The 18,237-nt window shown below is 37.0% G+C and overlaps 1 protein-coding gene across 5 annotated transcripts in view; it reads right to left on the bottom strand.

Annotated features, from left to right (window-relative positions):
* Positions 1 to 18,237, bottom strand: part of RBM41 (RNA binding motif protein 41) — a 75,616-nt gene that overhangs the window by 53,844 nt on the left and 3,535 nt on the right. For 3 of the 5 annotated variants that reach the window (XM_070292160.1, XM_070292161.1, XM_070292162.1), the window contains exons 3-5: positions 17,656 to 17,848; positions 16,986 to 17,190; positions 15,053 to 15,124 (exon numbers count right to left, since the gene is read on the bottom strand). In XM_070292160.1, the coding sequence (XP_070148261.1) occupies positions 15,053 to 15,124; positions 16,986 to 17,190; positions 17,656 to 17,848 (470 nt within the window). The remainder of the gene's footprint in view (positions 1 to 15,052; positions 15,125 to 16,985; positions 17,191 to 17,655; positions 17,849 to 18,237) is intronic. The other 2 variants (XM_070292164.1, XM_070292163.1) reach the window with 1 other exon arrangement.

Here is an 18,237-nt window from a genome sequence, read left to right as displayed (position 1 = left end):
TTGAAATCTAATGGAATTTTCCCTGTTGGGCTGCTAACTTGCTTTAAAACAGTAACCCCTTTATTCTTTCCTTTCTGCCCTTTCAGAATGGGAATGCCTACCCTACGCCTGTCTCACCATTGCCTAGTTTCATAGGTCTCTGGACAGAAGGGAATTTTGCCGATGGAACATACTCAGAGTCCACCAACACCTGATTTAGATGAATTAAATAATGAGATTTCAGACTTTTTAAGTTAATATTTAGATGAGGTTTGGGACTTAGACTTGATGCTGAAATAGGTTAAGACTTTAGGGGATGTTGTGAGGAGGTGAATGTATTTGCAGGTAAGACAGATATGAATTCATGGAGGAGGCCAGAGGGCTGATTATACTGGGTTGAATAGTAAACCCTCAAAATTCATGTCCATTCAGCTTCTCAATATGTGACTTTATTCAGAAATAGGGGGTTGACAGATGTAATTAGTTAACATAGGCCATACTGGATTAGGATGGATCCTAAATCCAAAGACTAGTGTCCTTAATAAGAATACTATGTAAAGACATGGCTTCCCAGGTGGCTCACAGAGGTAAAGAATTCATCTGCCAAGCAGGAGACTCAGGTTTGATCCCTGGGTCAGGAAGATCCCCTGCAGGAGGAAATTGCAACCCACTCCAGTATTCTTGCTTGGGAAATGCCATGGACAGAGGAGCCTGACGGGCTACAGTCCAGGCGGTCACAAAGAGTCGGATGTGACTGAGCACTAAGCATGTGCAGACACAGAAACACAGACACACAAGGAGATTGTCACGTTATAACAGAGGCAGAGACTACAATGATGCTTTTGGAACACCAAGGAATGCTGGCAATCACCAGAAGCTAGAAGAGATGAAGAAGGATCCTCTTCTAGAACCTTAGGAAAGAGCAAAGCCTTGTCAACACCTTGATTTCAGACTTCTAGCCACCATAAGAGGATAAATCTCTGTTGTTCTAAGCCACTAGATTTGTTATGGCAGCATTAGAAAACTAACAGTGATTTTAGAAAACTCTTCCAAGAAGTTTTGCTTCATAGAGAGAAGGCAAAATTATTGATATACACAGTATCAATGAATCTCAAAAACATTATACATTATAACATTGTGTAAGTTAAAGGAATCTTATGCAAAGAATATAAGTGTATGGTTACAGCTATCTGAAGTTCTATAACAGGCAAAACTAACCTATAATGGAAAAAAATCAAAATACTAGTTGCTTCTGGGAAGTGGAGTGGGAGTTACTGAGAAGAAGTATGATGAAACTTTCTGGGGGTGATGGTAACATTTTATGTGTTAGGTCACACAGATACAGGTATGTTGAACATGGTCGGTCCAATGATTGTATGATAACACATCAGTACCTTGAAACTGGCCATTGTAGGAATATGTATATCATGAACTCGCAAATAATACAGATAAGAATCTTTTTTCCTAGAGAGCTGGCTGCTAAATATTTGCCCATACATCACTACAAAGATGTATACACAAGTCAAAAGTCAGCAAATGAATACTTAAGGTTTGTGCATTTCATTGCATGGAAATTTTACATCAAAAGAAAAAAATGTTAATATACATTTTTAGCTAGCAATATATATACTGACATATTTAGGGGTACATGTGTTTACATTGGTGATCCATTTAAATAAATCAATAAAGTAAGATGGTTTAATAGATGGATAGACAGATGTGATAAATCAGTAAAATATTAATGATATAATCTAGATAGCCATCACTGGGTGTTTGTGATAAAATTCTTTCAATCTTTCTGTGGGTTTAAAATTTTTCATTAAATACTGGAAAAATATTTTCCCATTTGGATATTAAAAATATTAACATATGTACTTTCGCCCTATCTTTTCTGGGCTTCAAGTTTTATATTCCATTATTTAAACCAATTGCTACTTGTTACGGTATACAGTGAAGGGAGGGAATCTAAATGTATTATTTGCTCAAGTAGCAAAACAACTGAAGGGCATTTTTTTGTTTTTATCACTTTTTAAAAGATAGTTCCCAGTAGGAGTATGTACACCATGGACACTGGCAAATGGTACCAATCATATGAAATTCTTGAAAGGAAAGAAGTAATATTGGGGATAGCTGACTGAGGTCCCTGGGGAGATAAAAGGGAGAGGATCTAGCACAAAGGAATAAATAGTAACCTTTGGCAGGAAGGATGTCCTCAGCACTGAGCTGAAATGGAAGAAAATGATAGCTAGGATACAGAAGTTAGCAGTCAGGCAGAAAGTAGATGAAGGTTCTTACTGATGGCATTGTTTCCTTTGATATAGGAAAAGAAGATTACCTGCTAAAAATAATGAAATAGCAGTAGGATAGGAAATAGTAATGAGGATCTAAAATAGTATTTTTAAGGAATGAAAGAGAGAGCTGACCAGAGACTAGGAGACATTGCCAACAAGTAAGAAGGCTCTAGATGATACCAGAGATGAGGAATTTGAAGAGGTACTAATCAACAGAGTTATACTACTTTTCTCTAGTAGTGCTCAAAATCCATCATGCAACAATAAAGAAGGTAATCAGTTGGATTGATTCAGGGTTGAGGATTTGCTGGGTGGGTATGATGCACAAAAAAAGAAGCAAGGAAAATGACTCAGTGGCAAGAACTTGGGTAAATAATGCATGATGGAGTCTAAGGGAGATGTGAAAGGAAGAGGAAACAGGAAGGGGATGACAGATTGGGAGGAAAACAAAGGTCAAGGAGCTGGAGATTTTAACAGGGTTGAAGGAATGGTAAAATGATTGTTAAGAGAGTTGTGAGAGCCAGAAGGATAAGCGAAAGGTTATGATTATGAGTAGTATACTGGAGTTTAAGATTTCAGAAGAAGTATATTTCTAGGGAGACTATATGTTGTTTTTCCACTGATTTAAGGTTAGAAAATGGGATATGTATTACTTAAATACAGTGTTATTTCAAGATACAGTAAAATCACACTTAAAAAAAAACAACAAAAAATCTTTTAAAATCATGTATACAAATACCATGATCAAGAGCACAGACTTCCATGTTAAGAACAGAGCTTTATGACCAATCTAGATAGTATATTCAAAAGCAGAGACATTACTTTGCCGACTAAGGTCCGTCTAGTCAAGGCTATGGTTTTTCCTGTGGTCATGTATGGATGTGAGAGTTGGACTGTGAAGAAGGCTGAGCGCCGAAGAATTGATGCGTTTGAACTGTGGTGTTGGAGAAGACTCTTGTATGTCCCCTGGACTGCAAGGAGATCAACCCTGGGATTTCTTTGGAAGGAATGATGCTAAAGCTGAAACTCCAGTACTTTGGCCACCTCATGAGAAGAATTGACTCATTGGAAAAGACTCTGATGCTGGGAGGGATTGGGGGCAGGAGAAGGGGAAGACCGAGGATGAGATGGCTGGATGGCATCACGGACTCGATGGACGTGAGTCTGAGTGAACTCTGGGAGTTGGTGATGGACAGGGAGGCCTGGCGTGCTACGATTCATGGGATTGCAAAGAGTCGGACATGACTGAGCAACTGAACTGAACTGAACTGAACTGAACAGAGCTAGATTTAAGTTCTAGCCTGGTTACTTAATAATTGACCTTGAGAAATTCATTCTTTCAGAAGTTCTATTTCATTATCTGTAATATAGATACTATCTTATAGGGCTACTGTAAGGTTTAAATGAGTTAATGTGCAAAATGCTAAGCACAAGGACTAGTACAAATAAGTCCTCAAAATTATTAGCCATTAGGAATTCTCTCTCCAGGTAAGATTCTTCACCTTCTCTCTCCAGGTAAGGTACTTCACCTTGCCTCTCCCACTGAATGTAGCTATAAAACTAGAGAGACTACACAGAGTACATGACAACGGTGAAAACTACAAAGCAAAAGTTGTAATAGATAAGAAATTTAGAACTTGAAATAACAAAGAACTCATGTCCAGACACAGCATAATCATAATCAAACTGCTGAAAAGTAAACAGGGTAAAGAAAGTAGAGGAATAAGGACAAAAAGTTTAAAAACCCATAAATTTGTGGTTAATTGATTTTCTTTAAAAAGTACCACGATAGTTTAATTTGGAAAGGATCATCTTTTCAACGAAAAGTGGCAGGACTATTGGACATACATATGCAAAGAGATTAATGTAACCCTAACCTTACACCAGGCTTCCCGGTGACTCAGTGGTAAAGAATCTGCCTGCAATTCAGGAGATGTGGGTTTGACCCCTGGGTTGGGAAGATCCCCTGGAGAAAGAAATGGCAACCCACTCTAGTATTCTTGTCTGAGAATTCCCATGCACAGAGGAGCCTTGTGGGCTACAGTCCAAGGGGTCACAAAGAGTAGGACACAACTGAGCATGTACACACACACAATCTTACACCCTATGTGTAATTCAGAAATTAATTCAAAATGGTTCATAGACGTAAATGTATGACCTAAAACTATATATCTTCTAGAAGAACACATATGAAGAAAATCTTTATGATCCTGGGTTAGAAAATCTTAGTTACAAGATCAAAAGCAGAAGTCATAAAAAAATTACACTTCATCAAAATCACAAACTCTCAAGCTTCAGAAAATGCTATTAAGAAAGGTGGTATCAGTGAAAATGGCAGAGTTAAGAATCTCTTAAAGGAGAACACTGACAGAAACTGTCAAAATCAACTTGTTTTCAGAACTCTGAAAATTAATCAAAGGCTTGTAGTAATCTGGGAAACATTTATTGAAGAAAAATAGCTGAATATCAGTAAGAATAATAAGTTTTATAGCATTTTAACTTGCCTTTTCCTCATTGTTTTTCCCCAGGTCTGTAGTAACCTGGAAAACCAACAACCCTATGTCACAGAGAAAACCACTAAAGAAGGAAAACAGAGTTGGAGTTCCTTCAAAGCCCCATTCCCAGAGAACTGTCATTACTTGATCTATCTAGTAAATCTCACAAGCAATGTTCTCTTTATCTGACCTGGCTCAAAGTTCATCCAGTGCTAACAGCCTTTCTCCTGAGAACTTCTGTCAAAAACAATCAGACACTTACTGAATTTTGTGGCTAGCTGAGGTGGTGGAGTTGAGACAAACAATAGGTTACCAATATGCTTAGCAGGAAATCCTAGAGTATAAAACGTCGTTAGGGGCCCTGACATATTTTGAAGAATCTAGAAGGCCATGCGCATGCACAGAGCTGTCCACATGGCCAGAGCTTTGTGTGTACTCAGGAAAGACCTGAAAAATCCCTGAGCTCTCACCACTGACTAATACTGAGTTTCTGTGCAAGCAGGGAGTGAAGGCTACAATGGAGTTAATTGCTTGGTTGACTGTTGATGATGTCCTTGGCTTGCACACAAAGTCCTTCAGAACTGGGAAATCCCTCAGTACTGGGAAAAATACTAGTTCTAGAAATAATTAAAACACTGTGTTAAGTTAAAGAAGGCCATATATTATATGATATGATTATATTATGTGATTCCATTTATAGGAAATGTCTGGAATAGGCAAATCCATACGGATAGGCAGTAGATTAGTGGCTCTCTGGGTTGGGAGTAAAAATAGTAACTGAGAACAATCTCTGGGGTGATGAAAATGTTCTAAAATTCAATTGTAGTGATGGTTGAACAATTCTGTAAATTTACTATGAACCATTCAATAGTTATAACTCAATAAAGAAGTGAAAAAAAGGATCCAATTACATTCTATAAGAAACTTGTTTTTTTTTTTTCAAAATATGAAACTCACTTTCAAATATAATATAAATAGGATAAAAGTAAAATGGAAAGTAATTCTGGAATGTTGGAGTAAAGACCTCTGAAAATCTGCTGCTCCATAAAAGCAAAAAGAACACTGGGAAAAGTCAAAATAAAACTTTTGGTAAGTCTGGAAATTAAATAAAGGCTTATGACAATACGAGGAACAGTATTCAAGAAAAACAGCTGATTTGCAGTAAGAACAGTAAGATTTGTTGTATTTTAACTTTCCATAATCCCATTTCCCTCTCTCCAGTTTTTCAGCAGCTACTATGATAGTTGTGAAAAGCATTAGCCTAACTTACATTGAAGGAAGCAGAGCAGTTCCAGAGCTTCCATCCTCAGAGAAACATCACTATTTGACTTTCTTCTACTTCTGCTTTATTGACTACATCAAGGCCTTTGACTGTGTGGATCACAATAAACTGTGGAAAATTCTTAAAGAGAGGAATACCAGACCACCTTACCTGCCTTCTGAGAAATCTGTATGCAGGTCAAGAAGCAACAGTTAGAACTGGACATGGAACAACAGACTGGTTCCAAATTGGCAAAGGAGTACATCAAGGCTGTATATTATCACCCTGCTTATTTAACTTCTTATGCAGAGTACATCAGGAGAAATGCCAGGCTGGATGAATCACAAGCTGGAATCAGGATTTCCAGGAGAAATATCAATAACTTCAGATATGCAGATGACATTATCCTTATGGCAGAAAGTGAAGAGGAACTGAGGAGCCTCTTGATGAAAGTGAAAGAAGAGAGTGAAAAAGCTGGCTTGAAACTCAACATTCAAAAAACTAAGATCATGGCATCTGGTCCCATCACTTCAGGACAAATAGATGGGGAAACCATGGAAACAGTGAGAGACTTTACTTTTTTGGGCTCCAAAATCACTGCAGATGGTGATTGCAGCCATGAAATTAAGACGCTTACTCCTTGGAAGAAAAGCTATGACAAAACTAGACAGCATATTGAAAAACAGAGACATTACTTTGCCAACAAAGGTCCATCTAGTCAAAGCTATGGTTTTTCCAATAGTCATGTACAGACGTGAGAATTAGACTATAAAGAAAGCTGAGCACCAAGAACTGATGCCTTTGAACTGTGGTGTTGGAGAAGACTCTTGAGAGTCCCTCGGATTGCAAAGAGATCAAACCAGTCAATCCTAAAGGAAATCAGTCCTGAATATTCATTGGAAGGACTGCTGCTAAAGCTGAAGCTCCAGTACTTTGGCCACCTGATGTGAAGAACTAACTCACTGGAAAAGACCCTGATGCTGGGAGAGTTTGAAGGCAGGAGGAAAAGGGGACGACAGAGGATGAGATGGTTGGATAGCATCACCGACTCGATGGACATGAATTTGAGCAAGCTCTGGGAGTTGGTGATGGACAGGGAAGCCTGGTGTGCTGCAGTCCATGCGGTCGTAAAGAGCTGAACATGACTGAGCGACTGAATTGAACTGAAAAGCTATATTCTGAGGGTTTGTCTTTGACTTGGTTCATACCTAGATCATGTCAAGAGCAATCAGTGGAGCTTATTTAACCCTGCAGGTACTTGAGTGGCATTACCAGCTAGAGCTAAGAGAAGGCTGACAAACAAACAAAACTTAAAAGGAAACATAGGGAATAAGGATCACACTGATTTCAAAATAGATTACAAAGCTATAGCAACTGAAACAATATGTTAGTGGCTTAAAGACAGATATGTGAACCAGTGGAAAAGAATAGAGAGCCCAGAAATAAACTACACATGTATAGTCAACTGATCTTTGACAAGGGTGCCAAGAAAACACAATCAGGGAGGATAGTCTCTTCAACAAATGGTGCTGGGAAAAGTATATGAAAGTGAAAGTGAAGTCACTCAGTTGTGTCTGACTCTTGTGACCAATGGACTGTAGCCTACCAGGCTCCTCTGTCCATGGGATTTTCCAGGCAATAGTACTGGAGTGGATTGCCATTTCCTTCTCCAGCGGATCTTCCTGACCCAGGGATCAAACCTGGGTCTCCCACATTGTAGACAGACACTTAACCATCTGAGCCACCAGGGAAGTCTATATCTACATGCAAAAAAAGTGAAACTGTACCCTTACCATCACAAAACTCAATTCAAAATGGATTAAAGACTTAAACATAAGACCTGAATTCTAAAACTCCTATTGAAAACATAGGGAGAAACCCTCTTGACATTAGTGTTGGCAATATAACCTCTAAAACACAGGTAATGAAAGCAAAAATAGAGAAGTGGGACTACATCAAACTAAAAAGCTTTATCACAGCAAAAGAAAGAATAGAGTAAAAAGGAAACTTATAGAATGGGAGAATATACAGTAGACCCTTGAACACCACCAGTTTGAACTGTACAGGTCCACTTAATGCAGATTTTCTTTTTGCAGTAAATATACACTACAGTACTACAAAATTTGTGGTTGATTTAATCTATAGATGTGAAACCATGGATACAGAATACTGATTATAAAGTTATACATGGATTTTTGATTGCTTGGAGTGTCAGTGCCCCCAGCCCCTATGTTGTTCAAGAGTCAACTGTATTTGCAAACTACATATTTGTTAAGGGGTTAATATCCAAAACGTATAGGAAATACCTACAACTCAATGACATAAAAATAAAACCTGATTAAAAAACGGACAAAGTATTTGAATAGACATTTCTCCACAGCAGATATACAAATGGCCAACATTTGTATAGGTACATGAAAAGGTGCTCACCATCATTAATCATCAGGGAAATGCAAATCAAAGTCACAACGAGATATATGTGCAATGTGTAAGTGTATGCCAAGGAAAGTGAGGGCCTCAGAAGTCACTAATCTCTCACTTCTAACTGATCTTGAGGCTCAGCATAAGCAGGAAGTGAAGTCTAAGACAGAGTTGCAAACTGCTTCCCTGAGCACAGAAAGAGTAACTTAACACACCCACACAGAGCTCCTTGATAAAGGCCCATATGCTTTTTGGTTTAAGACATTTAAGAAAAACTCTCTCCAATCATTAGTGGCTCACTATGCTAACTGGACACAGACTTCAGTGACTTTACATGACAAAGAATTAAAAATTGACAGAATTGGTCCAGGAACATCACTAAACAAACAAATAGCAACCAACAAACCCCGGATGGGGAGGGGTTGATTGGCTTTTCAGAGTTGTCACATAATATTATTTTAAATGTCTAATTTTCAACAATAAAATTATAAGACTGTAAGGGACTGAATATTTGTGCCCCCTCGAATTCATATGTTGAATCCCCACCCTTCAATATGATAGCAACAGGAAGTGGGGATGCTTAGTAGTAATTAGGATTAGATAAGGTCCTAAGAGTGGAACCCTCATGTATGGGATTAATGCCCTTGTAAGAGTCATCAGAGAGCTTGCTTCCTCTCTCTGCTCTCTACCAGGTGAGGATCCAGTAAGAATTCAGCAGTCTGAAACCCATAAGAGGGTTCTTATTGGAACTAGACCATAATGGAACCTTGATCCTAGATTTCCAGCCTCTAGAACTGTGAGAAATACATCTCTGTTGTTTATAGGTCACCCAGTTTGGTACTTTGTTATAGCAGCCTGAGATGACAAAGGCATTGAAAAAAACCAAAACAAAACAAAACACCCCCCGCCTTAAAACCAAGAAAGTATGATCCATACACAGGAAAAAAGAAACAGTTGATAGAAACTCTCCTGAGAAAGCACACTGGGCTTCTCAGAAAAAAAAAAACAAAAAAAACTTTAAATCATTATTATAAGTTATTCAAACAAAGGAAACCATGTATAAAGAACTAAAGAATGTTTCAGAATATCTCACCAAATAGAGAATAAAAATAAAGATAGAAATTATAATAAGGAATCAAATAGAAATTTTCAAGCAGTATAACTGAGATGAAAAATACACTAGAGGGGCTCAACAGGGGATGTGAATTGACAGCAGAATCATCACACCTGAAGATATGTCAACTACATAATCTGAGGAAGCTTACTAAATTTGAGGAGCAGAAAGAAAGACAACAGAGCCTTGGGAACCTATGGGAGACAAGCAAGCATACCAACACATGCATAATGGACTCTCAGAAGAAGAAGAAACAGAAAGAATATTTGCAGAGTTAATGGTCAAAAGCTTTCCCAAATTGATGAAAAACACTAATCCATTCATCATGGAACTTCAACAGACTCCAAGTAGGATGAATTCGAAGATACCTATGTGGAGTCTGTCCAAAGAGACACTTAGACAAGTCAAACTGTCAAAAGTAGAAGATGAAGAACAGATCTTGAAAGCAGTAAGAAGAAGTTCACCATGGACAAGGGGTCCTGAGATTAATAGTTGACTTCTCAATAGAGATTAGAAGGGGCCAAAAGGCAGTTGAGATGATACATTTGATCTGCTAAAAGAAGAAGATTGCCAAACAAAAATTCAATGTCCAGCAAAAAACTATAATGTAACACTAAAGGAGAAATTAAAACATCCCAAGATAAACAGAGTTCACTACAAGATGATCTGTCCTATAAGAAAAACTACAGGGAGTCTTTTAGACTGAAATAAATGGACACTAAATAGTAACTCAAATTTACCCAAAGAAAGGACATTAGTAAAGTTGACTACATAGGTAAACATTAAAGACAGTATAAACGTTTTTATCCCTGTACTCTTTTTTGTTGTTGTTGTTCCATCTGACTTAAAAGATTAAAAGATAACCGCATAAAGCAATAATTATAAAACGCTGTTGGTAGGCTTAAAATCTAGAAAGGTGTCATTTGTATGACAATTAGTACAAAGGAGAAAGGACAGAACAGAAGTAAATGAGAATGAAGTTTTTGAACATTATTGAAATTAAGTTGGCAATAATACAAACAAAATTATTCAAGCTAAGGTGTTAATTATAATCCCCAGGGCAAATTACTAAAAGAGTAACAAAAATAGTAAAAGAAGCAACAAGTTAATTAAGATGACACAGTGTAAAAGCTTATTTAACATGAAGGAATAAATGGAGTAATAGAGGAATGAAAAGATACAGACATATCAAAAATAAATAGCAGAATGGCAGATGTAGAACCTACCTTATCAACAGACTCCACTTAAATGCATTAAATATAAATTAACACTCTACATAATTGGAAGCAGGGATTTAAAAAAAAACATGATCTAAATAACTATTTGCTGACTACAAGAGACACTTTGGTTTTTTAAAAAGTTGAAAGTAAAAGGATAGAAAAAGATACTCGATGCAAAAAAGAAAGTAAAGCAGAATACAAGAAATTTGAGTCTCCCTTTTTTCCTTGGTAAGTTTAGGTAAAGGACTGTGAATTCTATTGCCTTTTCCATTGAGCCAACTTTTCGTTTTCTTGATTTTCTCTATTTTTTATTCATTTTTCATTTATTTTTGCTCTAATCTTTCTTTCGCTCCTTAAGTTAGATATGGGTTTATTTGCCTTCTTTTTGTAGCTTTTTTCATTAAACTTCAATTTTTTTAGAGTAGCTGTAGCTTCACAGCAAAATTGAGGGGAAGTTAGAGATTTCCCACCTATTCCCCTGATCCCACACATGCTTAGTCTCCCTCATTACCTCCCACCAGAGTGGGACATTTGTTACAACTGATGAGCCTACACTGACACATCATAATTACTCCAAGTCTATAGTTTACCATTTACTCTTGGTATCATATATCCAGTCAGTTTGGACAAATTTTTGTAGTTTCTTGAGGTGGAAATTTAGGTTATAAATTTGAGGTTTTTCCTCTTTATTAATATAGGCATTTACAGCTTTAAATAGCCCCTTGAGTACCTCTTCTACTGCATTCCTGAAGTTTTTGTATATTTTGTTTTCATTCATCTCAAAGTATTTTCTAATGTCCCTTGCAACTTATTTTTGATCCTTGGTTATTTGGTAGAGCGTTAAATAATTTCCACATATTTGTAAAATGTCCATCTATTATTGGCTTCTAATTTCATTTCACTGTAAACAGAAGTGGCGAGAGTGGACATCCTTGTCTTATTCTTGGTATTGGAAGGACAATTTCAATCTTTCACCATTAACTATGATGTTAATTATTAAGACAAATAATGGCCAATAGATTTCTGACAAAAATGCAAAGACAAGTAAATGGAGAAAGAACACTCTTTTCAACAATTAGTACTGGATAATCTGATATTCACAAGCAAAAAAGTGAACCTTAACATAAACCTCACACCTTATATAAACATTAAGTCAAAGTGGATCATAGACTTAAATGTAAGATATACAATTATAAAACTGTTAGAAGAAAATAAAGGAATAAACCCTTTTTCATAAAATCTAGTGTTTTTAGACATAAAAAAGCACAATCCATAAAAGAAAAAATTGATAAACTGGATTGCATCAAAATTTAAAATATTTGCTCTGAAGCAAAAAATTTGCATACTGAAAACTACGAAATTTTGCTGAAAGACATGAATAAATACAAAGACATTCTGTGCTCATGGACTGAAGATTAAGTATTGTTGTCAGTACCACCCAAAGTGATATACAAACTCAAAGCAATACTATCAAAATCTCAATGATGTTTTTTGCAGAAATAGAAAAATCTGGGAATCCCCTGGCAGTCCAGTGGTTAAAGACTTGGTGCTTTCCCTGCTGTGGGCCTGGGTTTGATCCCTGGTAAGGGAACTAAGATCCCACAAACCATGTGGCATGGCAGAAAAAAAGGAAATTGAAAAATCTATCCTAAAATTCGTATGGAATCTCAAGGGACTCAAACAATAAAAACAATTGTGAAAAAGAAGAGCAAAGTTGGAGGTCTCATACTTTCTGATTTCAAAGTTTACTATAAATCTATAGTAGTTTAAAAAGTGTGGTACTAACATAAAGACAGACATATATACCAATGGAATAGAATGGAGTCTGGAAATATACTCTTTCATTTACACTTAAATGATTTTCAGAGAGTGTGCCAAGACCATTCAATGAGGAAAGGCAGTCATTTCAACAAGTAGTACTGGAAAAGCTGGATATCAAACATGCAAAAAATGAAGTTGGACCCTTTATATATGAAGTTAACTCAAAATGGATCAAAGACCTAAACATAAGAGCCAAAACTATAAAACTTTTGAAGATAACATCAGAAAAACAGTTTATGACATTAGACTTGGCAAGATTTACTGGATATAACACCAAAAGCACAGGGAACAAAAAAATAGACAAACTGGACTTTATCAAAAATAAAAACTTTTGTGCATCAAAGGATACTATTGACAGAATAAGAAGGCAACCCATAGAATAGGAGAAAATATTTGCAAATCATATATCTGAAAAGGGAGTAATATCCAGAATACATAAAGAACCCCTGCAACTTAACAACAAACAACCCATTTAAAAACGGGCAAAAGACATCCTTGTACATTGCTGGTATGAATTTAAAACAGTATAGTCTCTATGGCAAACAGTATGGTGGTTTCTCAAAAGATTAAACATAGAATTACCATATAATCCAGCAATTCCACTTAACATATTCAAAAGAATGAAAGCAGGGACTGGAACAGACTGTTGTACATCCAGGTTCACAGCAGCATTATTCACAATAGCCAAAAGACAGAAATTACATAAGTGCCCACTGACAGATGAATAGATTAACAAAATGTAGTAGATACATACAATAAAATATAAGGGAGGAAATTCTGATACATGCTGTAATATGGATGCTAAGTGAAATAAGCCAGACACAAAAAGACAAAAACTGTATGATTCTGTTTACATGAGGTACCTAGAATATTCAAATTCATAGAGAGAGCAGAATGGTGGCTGGCAGAAGATAAGGCAAGGGGAGAATGGGGAGTTAGTGTTTAATGGGTACAGAGTTTCAGTTTGGGAAGATGAATAAGTTCTGGAGATGGATGGCGATGATGGCTGCAGAACAATGTGAATATACTTAATGCCACAGAACTGTACACTTAAAAAATAGTTAGAATGGTCCATTTTATGTTAGGTATATTTTACCACAATAAAAGAAAGTTTGCTCTGTAGAAGACACTGTTAAGAGAATGAAAAGACAAGCTGCACACTGGGATAAAATATCTGTAAATCATATATCCAACAGAGAATTGTGTTTTGACTATATAAAGAACTCTCAAAAGTCAACAGGAAAAAATAAACAACTAAATGAAAAACAGCAAAAGATTTGAACAGACACTTCAGCAAACAGGATATAAGGATGGCACATAAGCATATGAAAAGATGTTTAATATCATTAGCCATTAAGGAAATGCAAATTAAAACTACAATGAGATACCACTTCACAACTATTAGAATAACTAAAATAAATACTAACAATACCAAATGCTGACAAAGATGTAGAGCAATTGGAACTCTCATACATTGCTGGTGAAAATGCAAAATGGTTCAGCCACTCTTGAAAATGGTTTGGCAGTTTCTTATAAAGTTAAACAAACACTTACCATATGACCCAGTAATCCCACTCCTAGATATTTACCTTAGAGAAATAAAAATTTTATGTTCACACAAAAGCCTGTACAAGAATATTCATATCAGTATTATTCATAATCACCATAACCTGGAAACAGCCCAAATGCACTTGATGGGTGAGTGGATAGACAAACTTTGGAACATTCATACAATGGAATGCTACTCAGGAAAAATGAACTACTGATACACACAACTTAGATGAATCTCAAAAGCACTACACTGCATGAAAGAAGTCACTCTCAAAAGATTACATTTCGTATGATTCTATTTGTACGACATTCTCTAAAAGACAAAATCACAGTGATGGAGAATAGATCAGTGATTGACTGCCAGAGATTATGAGTGGAATTGGGAGTGACTTCAATGGATAGTATGAAGGAGTTTGAGGGTGATGGAGCTGTTCTCTATCCTGATTGTGGTAGTGGTTACATGAATCTATGTGATTAACATGATTTACAATTCACAGAATTGTATACACACCTCCCCCCCCAAATAAACAGGCAATTTTATTGTAAGTTCATTTCAAAAATAAAATATTAGCTACTATATCATCATCAATAGTTATACTTTACTGATTAAAAATATTCAGGATTATGAAATAGGATCAAAAAGACATTAAGGTCATTTTATGTCTGGTACAATAACTTAAAAGGTATAGAGAAAAAAATCAACAACACTAAATGTTAAAGCTTTAAACTTCTAACTCCTCTCTTTAATATTCTGTATCAGGATAATATGCTCCCTGTGGATCATGTCCTATAAACATTTTCATATACTGAATATGAAATTAAATAAGAACTCAACTTAGAAGTCTGGGACCCTAGGTTACATTCCTAAATCTAACACTGTAAGAAAACTCTCGACTTGCCTTTTGTGCCTAATTTTATCTTCCTCTTCATTGAGGTCATGTACTTGTCTGCACTTGTCTTTTTGTGGTATGCTGTGAAGGTGTAAAGCAAGGAGTTTCAAAGATAGGAAACAGAACAGATTCATACACTACCCACCCACCCCAAATACCAGGTACTGCTTTAAGTGATTTACATGTATTACCTCTCTTAATCCTAACAACCCTACAATACAGCTACTATTAATATTCTCTTGAAGGAAATCAAGCACAGTATGGTAACTTGCCCCACATCTTTAGATAGTAAGTGGGGGAGCCAGGATGTTCCCAGCAGTCTGTCTCCACAGCCCATGTTCTTGATCAGCAAGCTATAATGTCTCTCCACAAAAGCTGTTTCTTCATTCCTTCCTTCACCACTGTTCTTCCATGTCTATGGTCTCTCTATCTCTAACAAACCATTCATTCATTCTATTGACTTTATTGTCTAAGCATAGAGGAGTCCTGATTCTATGGATCTAGTTCTGCCCTCTCCCTGGAATTTCACTGCTACATTTCCAACAGCCTCCTCAATATCTGCACTGGATGATCCTGCAGTCTCAAAAATTTAACATGTTTAAAATCAAACTCATCATCTTTCCTCAAAATTTCCCCATAAAGGCTTTCTTAATTTTGCCAACTGTTAAGTCACACAGCCTTGAAACACCTGGGATATCTTTGACACAGGCCTCTCCACTAATCTTCGTTCTCAGTCAACAAGATTTACCAATTGTTCTTTTGTAATGTCTCTTATAACCATACCTACTTCTCTTTCCAATTTCTTTGCCATCATCCTAGTGCAGCTCTTCCTGAAGAAATGACTGCGATTACTCCTAAATTGTTTTCCCTGCTTCCAGTTCTCCCACTTGTGTATTTGATTTACTGGCCACCAGATTCATCAAGTTCAGATACTGCTTTTATCATGTTACTCCTGGTTCAAAGACCTTAACTATACCCAAAATGACTAACTGAATAACTAACTCCATGTAGATCTATACTTGCCAAATAAAGTTCAAAAATTTTAGCCATCTTTTTAACTTTGTCTCTCACAATACCTCCAAACGTGACTTTGCTCATGACATCTGCTACAAGTGAAATGCCCCTCCCTCTCCTTCCTGAAGACTTGGTAGTATTAAAAGAACATTTAAATCTTATCTCCTCTGAGAGGCCATATTTAGTCACATCAATGCACGGTGACCTTTCCCTTCTCTGAACTCCTACAGCACTTAACAACTGTATCTAGCCTTGTTACTAAATGCTGTGCACTTTCTCCAACTAGATTCCAACTGGCACAAAGTCAAGAAGTCATTTCTTAAACTTCTGCATACCTTCCACAGTGCCTAGCAAAACTTCTCTGTTAAATCCACTCTTTCTGGCTAAGACACACATTTATCTGTATATTTTGTGCTAATTTATAGTTCCACCTCAGGACCCTTCACAATCTAGCCTCACCTACCTTTTCAGTGTCATCTTCTGCCAGTCCTCACCATGTCCTACACATCCTGCCACAATGAACTTTTCACTGTTCCCTAGACACACCAGGTTCTTTCACAATCTTGTTCCTACTCACCTACTATCCACAACGTTCTCTTCCTACTATTTGCTGACAAATGCCTGTTGATCCATCAAGACTTGGTACAAGTACAAATGTAAACTCCTGACTCCCCCAACTAGACTTAGATGCTCTATGTCTTAGGTCCCCTCAGCATTTTGTTTACATCTCTACAATAGCAATTTCCAGGGTGTACTGTAACTAACTAGGTACATATTTGTCTTTCTCATGGGACTATATATACCTTCCTCAAGAGTAGCAATAGTTCATCTTTCCCCCACTCCCTCCACTAACTCTTCATAGTTAAGGCCCTGATGTTAAATCTTTCTGCCAGTGAAAGAGTGTATCAAGTCAGTGGTGATCACATACCTTGGTGATAAAGAGCCTTGAGGAAAGAGTGACGATCAGCTCCCTGAAATAAAGAATTTTCTATTTCCATTTCTCGCCGGGTCAGCTGTTTGCTCTTTGCAAATCTCTGTGGCAGGCAAAGGATGCGCTGACGCTCTGAGATCCTTTCCTCAATATCTTGAAGACGGTTCTGTATTGCTTCAGGGGTTGCCCTAAGTCTCGCTCTCTGAAACAGGAGAAATGAGATGGCATATATCACAGAGAACACACCCTGAAAGTGACAATCTGATACCTTAAACAAGAAAGAAAATGATCAGGGCCCCAAAATGGTCTTTTACAGATATGTCAGCAAGGAAGTCAAGGAGCGGGAATTCCCTGGTTGTCCAGTGGTTAGGACTCTGTGCTAATTACTACTAACTACTGAGGGTACAGGTTCAATCCCTGATTGTGGAAGTAAGATCCCATAAGCCACATAGTACAGCCAAAAATAAATAAAATTAAAAAATAAAATCCCATTTGTTAAAAAAAAAAGTCAAGGAGCAGCGTCTCTTTTACCAAGGTCCTTACCTTAAAAACCAAAGAAGATTTAGATACAAGCTCAGTGTTTTGATAACTCAAAATGAAAAGGTTCTCAATATCAAATGAAGAAATTGCCCTTTTTATTCTCTAGAAAAAAAATTGCCCCACTCACCTTTTCACCTGAAACATGGCTCTTCCAAATCAAGATTTCTGTTTCATTAAGCCCCAGTTCCCTGAGAGAAGCAGTCTCCTGGTCCTTCTCATGCAATGTCTGGAACTGGGACAAAGTCATAGTCCCAGCTGCTTCCTTCCCAAAGGGCTTATACATAGTACCAGGAGCAAAGCTCTCTTTCTTAGATACACATCTGCAAAACAAGCAGGAAGAGAGTAAGAACATCTTGAAGTTACCACAATGCACAGAAATGGGGCTTGCCATTATAAGGCACAGTGAAACTCAGGGGCAATTTCTCTCTTACATCCTATTTCTAGGTTAAAGCACTACTACAATGACATGGAATTCCACCAGTAGTCCAGGACTAACAAATGACTGAACCAAATATTTACTGAGCACTTACTATGCATCAGACACTGTGCCAGGTACTGCGGATTTAACAGTAAAAAAGACAACAGTTTCTGCTTTGTGCAAGGAACTGTAGAAGAGAGGCAAGTAAGCAGGCAATAACGTTACTGGATGAGAAGTACTATGAATGTTAAAGGAAGACACAGGAATGGTACTCAGCCCAGACAGAGTGGG

This window comes from Ovis canadensis, chromosome X (genome assembly GCF_042477335.2).
Source record: "Ovis canadensis isolate MfBH-ARS-UI-01 breed Bighorn chromosome X, ARS-UI_OviCan_v2, whole genome shotgun sequence".
In the NCBI taxonomy this organism is placed as follows: Eukaryota; Metazoa; Chordata; class Mammalia; order Artiodactyla; family Bovidae; genus Ovis; species Ovis canadensis.
This window is presented reverse-complemented; position numbering and strand designations above follow the sequence as displayed.